Source organism: Quercus robur, chromosome 2 (assembly GCF_932294415.1).
Source record: "Quercus robur chromosome 2, dhQueRobu3.1, whole genome shotgun sequence".
NCBI classification, from domain to species: domain Eukaryota; kingdom Viridiplantae; phylum Streptophyta; class Magnoliopsida; order Fagales; family Fagaceae; genus Quercus; species Quercus robur.
Window position 1 is genome coordinate 31,571,446 of NC_065535.1, and position 15,792 is coordinate 31,587,237.

Consider the following 15,792-nt stretch of genomic DNA (forward strand, 5'->3'; position numbering starts at 1 on the left):
CTTTCTCTGTGAATGACATTATCACGACTGTAATCATATTTTATAAGTAGGGATTACTTAGCCATTTATTTAAATAGTTAGAGTACTCTGTTTTGGTTATTATTATTATATCTGCTTGCCGTAACTCATCTGAAACAGTTCTGCTTGCCGTAAGCCTACTCCTGCCAAACAAGGCATAAGTTTGTGCACAAATCGGCCCAAGTTGAGTTACAATTGGACTAGCGCCAACTCCCTTACTCAGAAACATTCGAGCCCATTACCGCAGGAGGCAGCCCAGCCCAACGCACAATATGCAAAAAAGGCCCCTACACTTCCATATTATATACAATAATTCAAAATAAATACAATTTAGAATACAATACAACTATATCGTATAATAGTCTAAAAAATTTATTAATAGTTTAAAGATTAGTAAGACAACAACCATTAAATGCATAATAATTTGTTATATTTATGTGTAATTTTAATTAAATAAAAAATATATGATAAAGAAGAATAGATTTTTTTTTTTTTTTTTTTGGATACAGAATAGAAATTCTACTCTAATTTAATGTAAGTGTATATATGTGTGGATAAAGAAGAAGAATAATAACAGACCTAGGAGTAGGACTAGGAGTATGTGAAACTAAGAAAAAAAAACTGATTTAAATTTTTACTTTTGAAGTGTGTGACTTTTTAACCATACATGTGATCCCTCTCTTGGAATTGGAGCAAATAGAGATAAAAGTTAAGAAAATTACTTGATCAAACAAAGATAAAAGCTAAGAAAATAGAGAACGGAGAAAGAGAGATAGAGAAAATGAGGAAACAATCACAGATATAAATATAGATATGATAATTGGAACGATAGTGTAATTTTTTGCTGATGAGGAAGAAAAGTGCAAGGAAAAACAGCTTCATTTTGCTTTCAATGGAAAAGTAAGCCAAAGTCCCAGATAGGAGGTTTATTTATTTATTTATTTTTTAACGAATAAGCAAAAATTTGAAACATTTTTTATTATAAAATTAAATATTTTAAGAGTAGTGTTGTTGACACAACATTTACACAAAAATTTCACAACAAAATATAGATGACAAGTTGTTAAAGGTAGGTAAAAAAAAGTAAGTGATATTAGTTGTGGGTCAAAGTGATGTCAGTTGTGGGTCAAAGTAAAAACTAGTTACAACTTGTCACTTAACCTTCATTATGAAATTAATTATTGTGAAAATATTGTGAAAGTAGTATTAAAGTGATTATATTCAAGTTTATTTTAGCTGAATTTAAACAAAATTTAAGGTGAGGGTGAGTTCAAATATTTATTTTAGGGGAATCAAAACAATTTTTATTTATTTATTTTTAAATTATTAAATTATATATATATATATATATAAAATAAAATAAAAAATGGCCAGGCCGGGGGGTTCATTTGAACCCCCTGGCCAGCACGTAACGCCGCCCGAGTCCTATGTCAAAATTTGTAGGGTTTACCTGTATATTGAAAGTGTAGGGGGTGATCAGCACTCAGCAGGGATTGATTTTAAGTCCTTGGCTGTATATCAAGAAGAGAAAATGCTTATTGCTTGGCTTGGCTTCAGCATTGAGTTTCTAATATCTAATCTAAAACTCTGTTAGAAGTGGATGTGTCAGATTTGGACTGACGATAACTACAAGTCAACTCATGATATATGTCTGTTCGGTCGCACCAGTCATTCCATGCAGGCATTGCAAACGTTGCTACCCTCACCATTACAAGTACTATTCATATTTCATATCCATTCTCCACATATTCTTGCAGCTTATCCTAGAGATATTACCTCTCTCTCTCTCTCTCTCTCTTTCTCAAGTCATTTTTTTCTCCTTTTAATTTTGTCGTTTGAAGGTGTTTTTCTTTGACCCTCAAGGTCTATCTTCTTAACTTATTTTGTGAAGTATTACCCCCAAAAGAAAAGCCCACCCTCTCTCTAACACATAATATCTTTAAGCTCTTTGTATCTTCTGGCATAACTATTTGATTATTTTTCTTCTTGTTAACTACTTGAATAAGTGTTTGGCTGTGTGTGCTTCCGCGCACACTTTTGAGTGATTTCAGAACTAATGGACAAACGTCCTCGGAAACAAGCCAAGACCAGGTGCTCCACGTCAGAAGGTATATATTTTCCTGTCCAAAACTTCGTGGCCTTCCACTTCAGTTTTGGTTTTTAAGGAAGCATATAAATTGTTTGATTTCTTTAATTTTTGAAAAACTTGAAAAACCATTAACCTTTGAATATTCAATACATATATTAAACATCTTTGAATTCTTGTATGTGACAGCAGAAGTGAGCAGTATTGAGTGGGATTTCATAAAGATGACTGAACAAGAAGAGGATCTCATCTGTAGGATGTACAGACTTGTTGGAGACAGGTAAACAAATCGTGTTCCCTTTGTTCACGTTGCTTCTTACCATTTTCAGCATTGTGTTATGTTAAGGATTTAGGTTCTATGTGTCAGAAAAAAGATTATATATGGTTGCACTAAATTAGATCGGCATGTATATATGCCTAATGTAGCCATTGTTGTGGTTAATCATACCATATCGGTTAGAATTTTATTCACTCTCGCTTGTGTATGTTTGTTTTTCAAAAAAAAAAAAAAAAAAAGGAAGTTAATTTGTGACCATTCATTTTGTTCAGTACTGTTCACATACACTATAGAGGAGACCAAGAAACTCAATAGGCGTGTCGTGGGCATAATGATTTTGGACTCTTTGGAGGTTAGGAGCCCATTGGGGTCCATAGCAGTGTAATTTTTAAAATTAGAAAAAGAAAAAAGAGAAAAAAGAAGAAGAAGAGAGACATGGGGAAAGGACTGAGGGTGAAGTATATGTTAATGAAATGAAATTAGTAAGACAATAATTGCACGAAAGCACGCTTTTCGGCATGATCATGTGACTGAAGAATAGGTCAGAAAGACCGAAAGTTGTCATTCATGTGAAACTCTAATGAACACGCTGTACTGCTTGGCAGTGACTTTATTTACTTTTTATATTTTGGACATCACAATCACCAAACTAAATATTAGTTAAATTACTTCTCCCATTAAATATGACTATATGTGGTGGTCATTCTATGTATTTATCTATTTATTGAGTACAGAACTTTTTGAGCATCTTATTATTTTTTGAGTTTGTGTAGTACATTCTCGTTCTACAGATACTAGGTAATACTTATTAGGAAGGAATCCCTTCTGCTATGTTTGGTTGGAGGTTAAGAGTTGGGGAAATGGAAATTAAGGAAGGGAAAAGAGAGGAAAATGTGTTTTTCACTGTTTGGTTGAAATAAGGGGAGAGAATTGGAAATGTGGTGGATGGAGTAATTTTCACCTAGACCCACTCTATTTTTTTTTTTTTTCCCTTCTAAATTAAGAAGAGAAAATATAAGAGAAAATGATAATGAGAAGATAAATACAAAATTATCCAAAATTTTCATTTTCTACTTTTAATTAATAACAAGGGTACAATAGTGTTTTCAATCCTCCTAACATTTTTTATTTTCCACTTTTTTTCATTCTGACTGCCAAACAAAATTAAGGATAACCCATATTATTGATTAATTAGAGGTTTCAAACCCTTAGGTTTATCTTGGTCATTTACTTACTGACTATATATTGTCATTGCTTCATGACATAAGCTTGTCCTAGCTAACTAGGCCATCCTTCTTTTATTGACACATTTAAAAAGAAATGGATCAACATTCTTTTTTTATGCAATCCACTTATAATGCATTAATCGAGATAAGACATATAAGAGCACTAGTAGTGGGGTGTAAATACCCTTCAGTTACTATTTTACAATCAAGACAAAAAAAAACGCACTCCATCCGGGTTTGTATATATACTTAAAAAGATTTGTAACTTATGAATAGTAAGGTTGCATATATGTAACCTTAGAGCACTAGCAATGGGGGGTGTAAAAACCCCCTTAGTTGCTATTTTAGCCATCAACCCCTTAAAAACACGCTCCAACTAAGTATGTATATGTAAAAGTTCTTAACATCCGTGAACAGTAAGGTTGCGTATATACAACCTCACCGTTCATTAGATGTAAATAATAATAATAATAATAAAAAATAAAAATAAAAAGAAGAAGAAGAAGAAGAAGAAGAACTATGTTTTATTCATATTCTCTCTCTCTCTCTCTCTCTCTCTCTCTCTCTCTCTCTCTGTTCTTTGCGCTCTCTTTCTCACTTCTCCCTTCCCTCTTTTCCCTCAGCCACTCTCACTCTCTGCATCTCCAGATTCCTTCTTTCTTTGTTTTGTTTTTTGGTTTTTTTTGTTTTTTTGTTTTTTTGTTTTGTTTTGTTTTTTTTTTTTTTTTTTTTTTGTAAATTCTAGTTTGCTCACTGTATCATCTGGGTCGAAGTTTGGTCGGCATTTGGGTGGTGTTTGGGACAGCCTTTGGAGTGGCGATTGGGTGGTGTTTGGGTCGGCATTTAGGTGGAGATTGGGTTGGAGTTTAGGTTGTGTTTGGGTGGTTGAATGAAATCGGGGTGTGCTCGTCGTGGGTTTGGGTTTGCCACTATGGGTGTGCTCGTTGTGGGTCTGGGATTTGCTCACCATGGGTTTGCCACCATGGGTTTGGGTTTTGCTCGCCGTGGGTCTCTTTTTTATTTATTTATTTTTTTTTTTTGGTAGTGGGTTTTGCTCACAATCATGCTCTTCACTGGTGGTGGTGGTGACAATGGGTTGAGGTCGAGGTTTGTGTTCACAATGGTTGTTGGGTATGTGGTGTGGGTCACGGTGTGGTTCATGATTGTAGTCGAGGTGTGGGTCACAGTGTGGTTCATAGTTGTGGTCGAGGTGTGGGTCACGGTGGATCATGGTGTGGTTGAGGTGTGGGTCATGGTGGTTGTGGGTTGAATCGTTTTGGTGGTGCTGGGTGGTGATTGGTTGGTTTCAAGTTCGATGGTTCAAGGTTGATTGTAGTATCAGTGCTAGGGGTTGGGTTTGAATCAATGGTGCTGGGGTTGTAGCGGTGGTTTAGATGTATGGGTTGTGGTTGAAGTTGGCGAGTAGCAGGGAGAAGATTTGTTGGGTACATCAAAGAGATGGGAGAGATATAATTTTTTATTTTTATTATTATTTTATATTTGTGTAGTTTATATTATTTTAATGAGTTGTATATAAAAATAGAATATGGAATGCTGGGTGAGTTGTAAAATGAGATAGTAAAATAAATAAAGTAGATTTTAAGAGTGTAAAATAGAACTTTTTTAGAATCTCGGATGGAAATGCTCTTACTATTCATAGGTTGTAAAGAAAAAATAATATTTAATCTTGTAGTTGTGTGTGAAGAGAAAAAAATAGTGGGAGGAAAGAGAGAAAAGAATGTTTTATTTTTATTTGATTAGGTAGTTTATATTATTTTATTAGGTTGTATATAAAAATAAAAACTAAGATGTATAATGAGTTATAAAATAAATTAGTAAAATAGGTAAGGTAGTATTTGAGGATGTAAATTTTTTTTTTTTTTTTTTTTTTTGGCATCACTGATTGCTAGTGCTCAAAGTATATAACAACATAGCCATGGGACCCTACATCTCCTTGCACTTATACAAACTATTCCCTTGTTGCAATTAATGTATGAGGATAGAATCTCTTATGTCCTCTGACCCTCTGCAACTTCATAGGTTGCCGTATTTTTTGGGGGAGCTAAAATGTAGGTATACCTACCCTGCTAACTGGCCATTATTATTTTATTCTAACGCAAAGCATCAAGAACTTATGTTTTGTTGGGGTTAGTTAATAACTCTGGGAGATTCATACAGACGAACAGAGTTTATAAGATGTATGATTATTTATTATTGATTAGAATCATTAAAAAATGGTTTAGATGTAGTCTTTGTACTTAAAAAAAAAAAAAAGTACCATAAAATATACTGTGTATAATTGTATTTTTGTCAACTTTCAATAAATAAGCTTTCAATAAAAAATGAATCCAATTGCATAATTTATTAAGGTAAAAAATTTTGAGCAGGTGGGATTTGATAGCAGGTCGGATTCCAGGGCGAAAACCAGAAGATATAGAGAGGTTTTGGATAATGAGACATGGTGAGGTATTTGCAGAGAAAAGAAACAAGCATAGGACCAAGAATTCATAATGCTTCTAGTCCTCCGTTCATTTGATCCGGACAGGTTTAGCGGAATTTCTTTTCTTGTGTTGGAATTCTTCTTGTATATAAAGTTTGTTTTGTTTGCTTATCCTCTCTTTTTATTTTCTCTCTTTTGTTCTTTGTCTTTCTTGTGCTTTCATTGGTTTTTTAGTTTCATGAACAATATCTCCTATTACAGCGGATTCTCTCTCTCTCTCTCTCTCATTGCCTATGTATGGGCTATATTGCCTATTGATCTCTGCAAATGATTCAATTTTGAGGTCACATCCATCAATTCCTTCAAATTCCGCCTCTCCCACTCACCGGAAAATATTTAAATGGTCTCGGAGCATTACTCCAAACTCTCACAAAGGAATAAAACCTACCCCTTTGTGAGAGTCTAGATCAGTGCTATGGGACCATCTAAATACTGCCCCACCCCACCACCAAAAAAGAAAAATGAAAAAATGAAAAAAAAAGAAAGAGAAAGAGAACCACACATGCATATACAAAAGATCGTGTTGAATGCAAAAATGGGCTACCTAAATACTCAAACCAAAGGGTGTGACAAATTTGACTCAACATTTTGGGTTGGATTTTTGTGAGTTAATGAGTTGAGTTGGGTTCTAAAGTTTCCTTGACCTGGACCAACGGTCCAACTGGGTTGGTTGGAAATTGATCCAAAGGTCGGTTTTCTTGGTCATGGTTCAGTCACTTCTTTGTTTTGGGGAAAAATAGTTGAAAATAAGCCTTTGTCAAGACTTGAACTTGCTCCCAACAGGTGAATTAGCATGTCCAAAGCTTAAACCATTGAGCCACAAGCATTAAGAAATATGATTTAAGTATTAATTCATTAAAAATATTAAATGAAATATCATGGTTTGACCTTGGTTTAACCTCAATCTAACTTCAAAAATCTTGAACTTTTTTTTTTTTTTGAACGTTTTGGGTTTCAAAACCATGCTAAATTTAATAGAATTGAAGTTTGTGCTTGGAAATTTTTTTCATGTTATATTGCACGAAATACTTGAAAAGCATTTTTAGAAATGTAACTAAACACAAAAAAAAAAAAAAAAAAAAAAAAAAAAAAATTTCTCCAAAAACTAAAAATAGTTTCAACTGCAAAATATTTTACAATGAAACAAATAAAGCTTACATCTATACAAATTATCTATATTTTATTTTTAAAAATTTGAAACTAACCGATGATTGTTGGAGAATGATTCAATTAAAAAAAATAATTAAGAAAATTATAACATTAATTGAAATACATCTTCTCAGGCTCATAACTTAATTATATATGAATTTAGTCACCTAGTATTTTCTCATTCTTATTCTTAATTCGTGTATTTTTCAAAAAAGCCTATTAAGTTAAGCGTTTTTGAATCCCATACTTAACTTCTCGAAGTCAGATATTCACTTCAAGCAATCTGAAAATATAATTAAGAGACCAAGCTATTAAACAAAAATTAGTTTCTACTCAAGCAATGACTTTCTTGAAAACTTGATCTGTACTTCTTTTAGATCATTGCAGGCGAATAAGAATCAACCTCAAATAATTGGGGCGGGCTCCCCTCTAGTCCAAAATTCTCCCATTCTCTCCCGTTTTAATCCTAATGCCAGACACATGGCAAATGAAAAATCTAACGGTGAAAAACAAAGCCACCTCGAAATGTAATTATTGGTTTGTTCAAACACCTTTTAGCTACCTTCCTTTGAAACCCTTGGCCCATACATCACTGCCCTTGGTGCATATGGCAAGAAGCCATCAGAAATAGTGCCAGAAACCTTGGAGTTACTGGCATCATTCCAAAAAGCTCTTGGTATTACATCTCTTTTGCAAGTAAAAAAAAAAAATTCTCAAAAAAATCATGTGTAAACTTCCTATTCTTTTCTGGGTTATCTCCATTTTTGCACAAATCCACAAAAACTCCATATGGGTCTAGCCAATTCTCATTCAATACTTGAAAACCCTATTTCAACATCTGGGTTTTGCTCCAATCCTCTTCCAAACATCAAAAATCTTAATGAATTTCACCAAAATTCACTTCTTAGGTTTTGGATTTCTCAGATCTAGGCATAACTTTTGTGGGTTTTGCTCCATTTCAATTCAAAGTAATCAAACCTAGCATCTATTCTATATTTTGACAACAAATTACCCAAATAAAAGATATTGCCTCTTTGACTGTGTCAATACAAAACCTTATCACATAGAAGTTTTGTTAAGGTACTTTTTTTACACCTAACTTTATTTGAGTACCACCTATTTATATCACTATAAGTTATTGGGTTTTCCCAATATTTTTTTGGCTCTATTATTATGTTAATCACAAATATTTTATATCTCATTATCTAAATTGGGTCATGATATAAACTATCACAAAAATCCCAAAAAATTCCTATTTTATCCAATTTTATTATCATTATTTAGCTAAGCCCAAAATCGGTCTTATGAATCCAATACACACATCTTATTCTATTTAAAGCCCAAGAATACTTATGCTTGGCAATATTTGAAGAGCCCATGATTCAAACCCATGGCAAAACAATTTTATCAATAGAATTCAAATCCATGATCAAAGCCCATGGTTTGAACCCATGGCGATTTATTTGACCAAAACCAAATTCTCATTGGCAACATCAAAGCCCAATTGGCAACATCAAAACTCAATTCTCATCGGCACTATTAAAAGCCCAAACTAACTACTTAGCACTATTTATCGAAAGTCCAAGGTTATCAATACTTGGCAAATACTATATCATAATTATTTCACTTAAAAGTCCAATAATGAACAATACTTTAGATCCTTAAACCTATTACCATAATATTACAAGCTTATGGAATTTATGAATTATCTATTCTCAAAACCTATGGTAATCATCTTATAAAAGCCCATGGAAAGATATGATTATTAGACCCATGACATTTATTTATTTCATATTATAAATTCATGTTCACTATCCATCTTACATCACAACATTCATAATATTTATAACCAAAACTCATGGTAATTATTTATCCTACATGTCCATTATGATTATTGTAAGGACACGATTCTCAAACGGCCCAACAATGACGTTGGGCTCGCACGTGAAGGATCCCTCACAATAAGATTTGTAGAGAGTGGGCTTGAAAGGCTAGCGTTTGGTCATAGGGCGTTGGTCCAAACCGGACTTTAGGGAAACTCAGATAAGAAAAGGTTTCAGCTTGGATATCCAAGCCCTACAACTTTGTAACTTGAGGGATTGGACTCCTCGGATCATGTCCGAGGAGCACTAATGTCTTTCTCCGGTTATCCGGCGGTGGGTTTTTCGTGGTGGTGTACATATATTGTCCGGTCATTCTCATCCCTGGAGTTTTTCCCAGGAAGTGAGATGGGGGATCCCCACTTCGTTACCTTATGTTTCCTTTTATATTATCCTGCGTTTGCTGTCCTTCGTCCACGTGTAGGGTTAACTTTTCCAGGACTGACATTTGTCCCGTCAGTCTAATCCCAGAATTGGTGGGGACGGTAGATAAAGCCTAAGAATCCGGTTCTGTTAGGTGTATAGTCTTATCTGGGAAGGGTAATAAGGGTAACTTTCCCAAGATATTTTAGATCTTCTTACGGATTTGTTCTTATAGCTCTCTTTTACCCCTTTTGTCAAGGGAGCTTTAGGCTTGCCGAGGACTAAACCGTCCTCGGCTGCATATCTGGGCCATCCTCGGCCTTATACTTTTAAGCTTGGGCCATAACTTTTTTCAGCTTGGGCCTGCAGGCTCCCCATGAGCAAGTGGGCCTGGCCCATAAACTAGTGGGCCCCACAATAGCCCCTCAAAACCCTGCTGTCCAACATCTTGGTTGGAAAGGTGGGTTTTGGTGATACCGAGCCTTATTATGGTTCATTTATTTCAGCCCTTGAATGACGTTGGCGACCCTTCAACAACCTAGAGAATGTACCGGTCTACGAGCCGTTCCCCTGAATTTGTGCACGTTGCCCTTATACCGTTTGGGTATCCGAGGCGCGTCTTTAATATCTTCCCTTTACGAAACCTCCCAGATCTAACGGTTATTGATGGCGTGGGAGAACGAAACGGCGTATTCTTAATTGTAGATTTCCCTAGGGACCTGAACGTGTTATGTACCCTTGTCTTCTTCCCCTATATAAGGAGAGAAGACAAAAACTGATTTTATCATACTTGAATCCTTCATATTCCTCCCAGAGTCCACTCTTTCCCTCTGGTTATACCTTATCCGATAAAAGGTTCACCACAGTAGTCAGCCATGAATAAACCCTGTCATTCCCAAAAACTCCATGTCCTAATAAAGCTCGAGATGGCTCGGTCAGGGCAAGGATGGCGGAGACTCAAGATTTGTCTCCCCTTCCTTTTAGCCAAAATCCGAAGCAGGGACTCGTCACATCTCACTTTCGGCGTGACCGAGTCAAAGACATCCATTATCACCACCATCCGCTCTGTCATAAGCATATCTAAGTGCCCCTGCTTCTTCCTCTCTTCGTTCATTGGCGCCCCCCTTTGCCTCTCTTTCTTCTTCTATCCACCACCAGATCCATCCTGGTGCTTTTCCTTCTCCCTCTTTTGCTCCTTTCTCTTTCTTTTCATCTCTTCTCTCTTCTTCTCATCCTTCCTACTCATGTCCTCCATCTTCTTCATTCATCTCCTCCATCCTCTTCTTCCTTTGCGCTCCTTGATGACAAGAGCTTGCTGAAGTGCTTCCATGTGTTCCAATTCTTCTTCCTTCTCCTTCATCTTTTTCTAAAGAAGGTTCTTCTCCTGATATGAGCAGTACTGATGCAGAGATTGGAGAGACTTTGAAGGCGAGTTTAAAAGACATCTGACTGTTTATTTATCTGTATTGCGGATGCTATTGTTGCTTTGGCAATTCATTTTTGTATAGGCTTGTTTAAGCCCTTCTTTGTACGTTGTAGTAATTTTTCATATTAATAAAAGTTATTGTTATTCTACTTCGCATGTTCTGTTTATATGTTTTAATAAATTTGCGAGCACTGCTCGGCACAATAGTATAGCATTTGAATCAATGACAACTAAGGCCAAAATACTTGCTAATAAAAAGATGCCACCATAACTTTAATAAAATTATTCGACATGGCAATGCCGACCAGTGAGGAACGAGACTCACCTTAAAATTAGCCGAGATAAGGACTGAGTGTTTGATACGGTGTAAGAAGTAACCATCCGAGGACATGTCGCCCGCAAAATGATCAGTTTCCTTAGGCTAATGAACATTGGGTCGTTTTGCCATCTTCTTAACACATTGGCCTTAACCTTTTACAGTATTTTGAGCTGAGAACCTTCCCCATCCGAGTAGTTGGTTTCCCCAAAAGGCTTGAGTCCGAGGACTTCGCAACGCCTGGGTTCTGTCTAAAACTTGTGTTTTTTTTTTTTTTTTTTTTTTTTTTTTTTTTTTTTTGCGTACTCGGTTTCCCCATAGGCTTGAGTCCGAGGGCCATGCAAGTCCTAGGTTCTGTCCAAAACTTATGTTTTTCTTAGTACTTGGTTTCCCCATAGGCTTGAGTCCGAGGACCATGCAAGTCCTAGGTTCTGTCCAAAACTTATGTTTTTCTTAGTACTTGGTTTCCCCATAGGCTTGAGTCCGAGGACCATGCAAGTCCTAGGTTCTGTCCAAAACTTATGTTTTTTTTTTTTTTTTTTTTTTTTTTTTTTTTTTTTTTTTGCGTACTTGGTTTCCCCATGGCTTGAGTCCGAGGACTATGCAAGTCCTAGGTTCTGTCTAAAACTTTTTTGAGTTCAGATTCTCTCCTTCCTCAGGTATTTCACGAGGCGCCGAGTAGGGGTTGTTCTCGGCAATGGCTATTTCTTGGCGTGGGCCATAATTCCTGGGTCCTCATGCAGAACGGGTCTGGGTCGCGAATTCACTAGGCCCATGAATTAAGAGGTATCTCTGCAGCCTTTGACCACGCGGTACTCTCTGACGTCCCAATAATCGAGGTGCGCCTTTACGAGGCTTCTTTAATCTTGTGGTTGCAGTTGACGTTGGAAGTTGAGCCAGAACTATTTTGTCTGTAGCGTCCCTTGGGATGCTGCATGAATTAACTGCCACCACCTTATTCCTTTAAATAAATGGGAGAGATAGTTGCTCTCCCTACACACAACTCCTTCAGCTTTCTCCCAAATCACAGCTCCTATACTCAGTGTTGTCCTCCCTTAGCATAACATGTTTGAGGCGAGGGTTGGGGAGAAGGAACTCTCTCCGCCACGGAATCGTCGTGTTCTCCTAAGACTCAAAATAGCGAGGTACGGGCACAGGAAGCATAAGTTCAAGAGAATACTCCATTTCGATCGAGGGGAGAGGGTGTCTCTCCCTCTTTTAGTCAAAATCCAAAGCAGGTTCTGTTCATGCCAGAATTTTGGTGTGTCAGAAGAAAGATTCTCCGCCGTCAGCGCCTCTGCCTTGTGGCGGGCAAATATTTAGAGAAAGCCCCTCAACTTCCAGCTCCCTGCACCTTTCCTTCAGCGGTGTCAGGCTCAAGTTGGGTTTCTTTTGCTGCCTGAGTCATGGGTATGTAAAAGCATTGAGGAAGTACAAGGTCTTGGAGCAGTAGCCAACCTCTCCTCTGACCCACCTCATCGACTTTCTCTTATTCTCTTGTATCTTTCTTTTTGGTTATGTGGTTAGCTTTAGTAACCAACCTCTCGTCTGTACTGCTCCTCGGCTTTGTTTTATTTTCTGCATCTTCCTACTCAATTATGTAGTGAGCTCTGACATAAGCTGATTCCAGCTTTTCATTGTACGCTGTACTACTTATTTGTTTTAGTAAAAATAGAAATTTATTTACATGTTTTGAGTACTGATCCTTTGGGCAACATTACTTTGTGAATAGGTGTGCTCCATGTGTGTGTTGCTTCAAGAATATTTAGGGCAAGATACCTTGAAACATAATCTAACTAATTCTAATTTACCAGTACTACCAGGCATTATATCGATAATTCATAGTAAATCAAATTTAGGAAACTAACCGGGGTAACAGTTGAATATTTTGTGATAAACGCGCGAATACCGTCCAAGACTGATAATCCCTAAATAATCCATCTGAGCGGTCGACTGGGAAGTAGGGAACTCCGACTGTGCTTTTGTGTACTTGGTTTCCCCCATAGGCTTGAGTCCGGGGACCATGCAAGGCCTAGGTTCTGTCCAAAACTTATGTTATGTTGTTTTTTTTTTTTTTTTTTTTTTTTTTTTTTTTGTGTGTACTTGGTTTCCCCATAAGCTTGAGTCCGAGGACCATGCAAGGCCTTGGTTCTGTCCAAAACTTATGTGTTTTCTTCTGTGTACTTGGTTTCCTCATAGGCTTGAGTCCGAGGACCATGCAAGGCCTTGGTTCTGTCCAAAACTTATGGTTTTTCTTTTGTGTACTTGGTTTCCCCATAGGCTTGAGTCCGAGGACCATGCAAGGCCTTGGTTCTGTCCAAAACTTATGTTTTTTCTTCTGTGTACTCGGTTCCCCCATAGGCTTGAGTCTGAGGACCATGCAAGGCCTTGGTTCTGTCCAAAACTTATGTGTTTTCTTCTGTGTACTTGGTTTCCCCATAGGCTTGAGTCCGAGGACCATGCAAGGCCTTGGTTCTGTCCAAAACTTTTGGTTTTTCTTTTGCGTACTTGGTTTCCCCATAGGCTTGAGTCCGAGGACCATGCAAGGCCTTGGTTCTGTCCAAAACTTGTAAGATATCTTTTTTGTACTTGGTTTCCCCATAGGCTTGAGTCCGAGGACCATACAAGGCCTTGGTTCTGTCCAAAACTTGTAAGATTTCTTTTTTGTACTTGGTTTCCCCATAGGCTTGGGTCCGAGGACCATACAAGGCCTTGGTTCTGTCCAAAACTTGTAAGATATCTTTTTTGTACTTGGTTTCCCCATAGGCTTGGGTCCGAGGACCATACAAGGCCTTGGTTCTGTCCAAAACTTGTAAGATATCTTTTTGAGTAATTTTTTCTCTATACTTATTTATTTTTCGAAGGTTAACCCTTAGGCCAAGGAGGGGAGAGTTGGCTTGAGGCCGGTAGCCCCTAGAGCTGCCCGCGCCGTTAGCAGTGTAAGGCGTAGCCCCTAGCAGAAGCTTATGGCAGAGCAACAACTGCACGTCGCCGGAGATGGGAAAACTCGCGAATCTCTGCTTGCTAGAGAGTTGACTCATGCGCCACCCGTGCCAATGCGCAAGCCTTCCCACAGACGGCGCCAATTGTAAGGACACGATTCTCAAACGGCCCAACAATGACGTTGGGCTCGCACGTGAAGGATCCCTCACAATAAGATTTGTAGAGAGTGGGCTTGAAAGGTTAGCGTTTGGTCACAGGGCGTTGGTCCAAACCGGACTTTAGGGAAACTCAGATAAGAAAAGGTTTCAGCCTGGATATCCAAGCCCTACAACTTTGTAACTTGAGGGATTGGACTCCTCGGATCATGTCCGAGGAGCACTAATGTCTTTCTCCGGTTACCCGGCGGTGGGTTTTTCGTGGTGGTGTACATATATTGTCCGGTCATTCTCATCCCTGGAGTTTTTCCCAGGAAGTGAGATGGGGGATCCCCACTTCATTACCTTATGTTTCCTTTTATATTATCCTGCGTTTGCTATCCTTCGTCCACGTGTAGGGTTAACTTTTCCAGGACTGACATTTGTCCCGTCAGTCTAATCCCAGAATTGGTGGGGACGGTAGATAAAGCCTAAGAATCCGGTTCTGTTAGGTGTATAGTCTTATCTGGGAAGGGTAATAAGGGTAACTTTCCCAAGATATTTTAGATCTTCTTACGGATTTGTTCTTATAGCTCTCTTTTACCCCTTTTGTCAAGGGAGCTTTAGGCTTGCCGAGGACTAAGCCGTCCTCGGCTGCATATCTGGGCCATCCTCGGCCTTATACTTTTAAGCTTGGGCCATAACTTTTTTCAGCTTGGGCCTGCGAGCTCCCCATGAGCAAGTGGGCCTGGCTCATAAACTAGTGGGCCCCACAATTATCTATAGAGAAACTCATGAAAACATCACATTATTCCATTATAGTGATTGTTACCATATTTATTTAAAACCCATGATAAATATTATTCTCAAGAAAAATATTGGAGGCCATTATTTAAAAAAAAAAAAAAAAACCCCAAGGAAAATATTATTTACAAAGTAATCCATAGTAAAAATAATGAGAAGTTATTTAAAGCCCATGAGGAGTAAAAAACTCATGGTAAAGCATGTCTTTAATGCCCATTTTGTAAGCCCAAGAATCTCGTGGAGAAGGGAGCAAGGCCAAGCAAAGAAAGGGCCATGTGGCCCAACTAAAGGTGCTAAAATGAAGCAAAGTTCCAACCCAAAAAGGTCCCAGCAAGAGGCTTGAAAGTGGGCAACCAGCCCTTGTTTGTCCCTAACCAAAGAAACAACTAGAGCCCCTTACAAGAGGACCAAGCCTTTGAGGATGAACTAGGGGCTATCCCATCAGTTTTCTGCCACCCTCTACCTGACGTGAACAGTGCCCAAGGGCTATCATATCAGCTGAAGTCAAAAGAATGAAGGGACTCCATCATCTTCCTCAAAACTACACCTCCAACAGAAGGGGAGTTGAAACCAAATTATCCAAACTTCAACAAATTGATGCTATAAATGTTAAAAAACGTTCAAAACGTGATTCATGTGCCAAGACCATGAATCCTAAAGGGGAAAAAAT

The 15,792-nt window shown here is 37.7% G+C and overlaps 1 protein-coding gene across 2 annotated transcripts; it reads left to right on the forward strand.

The window, feature by feature from the left end:
* Positions 1 to 1,492: 1,492 nt before the first annotated feature.
* On the forward strand, positions 1,493 to 6,320 carry LOC126713337 (transcription factor CPC-like). Of its 2 annotated transcripts, none has more exons than XM_050413073.1 (3): positions 1,493 to 2,126; positions 2,294 to 2,384; positions 5,995 to 6,320. In XM_050413073.1, the coding sequence occupies exons 1-3, from the start codon at positions 2,075 to 2,077 to the stop codon at positions 6,116 to 6,118; spliced, it is 267 nt and encodes an 88-aa protein (XP_050269030.1). In that variant the 5' UTR covers positions 1,493 to 2,074; the 3' UTR covers positions 6,119 to 6,320. The 2 variants fall into 2 exon arrangements, with proteins under 2 accessions (XP_050269030.1, XP_050269031.1); XM_050413074.1 differs by having other exon boundaries at positions 1,507 to 2,126; positions 2,297 to 2,384.
* The last annotated feature ends 9,472 nt before the right edge of the window (positions 6,321 to 15,792 follow it).

Excerpts from the sequence above, each read along its gene's own strand:
- LOC126713337 (XM_050413073.1), top strand. The coding sequence starts at position 2,075 with ATGGACAAACGTCCTCGGAAACAAGCCAAGACCAGGTGCTCCACGTCA. Across the intron at positions 2,127-2,293 it reads CAGGTGCTCCACGTCAGAAG|CAGAAGTGAGCAGTATTGAG; the intron begins GTATATATTTTC and ends TGTATGTGACAG. Across the intron at positions 2,385-5,994 it reads TACAGACTTGTTGGAGACAG|GTGGGATTTGATAGCAGGTC; the intron begins GTAAACAAATCG and ends AATTTTGAGCAG.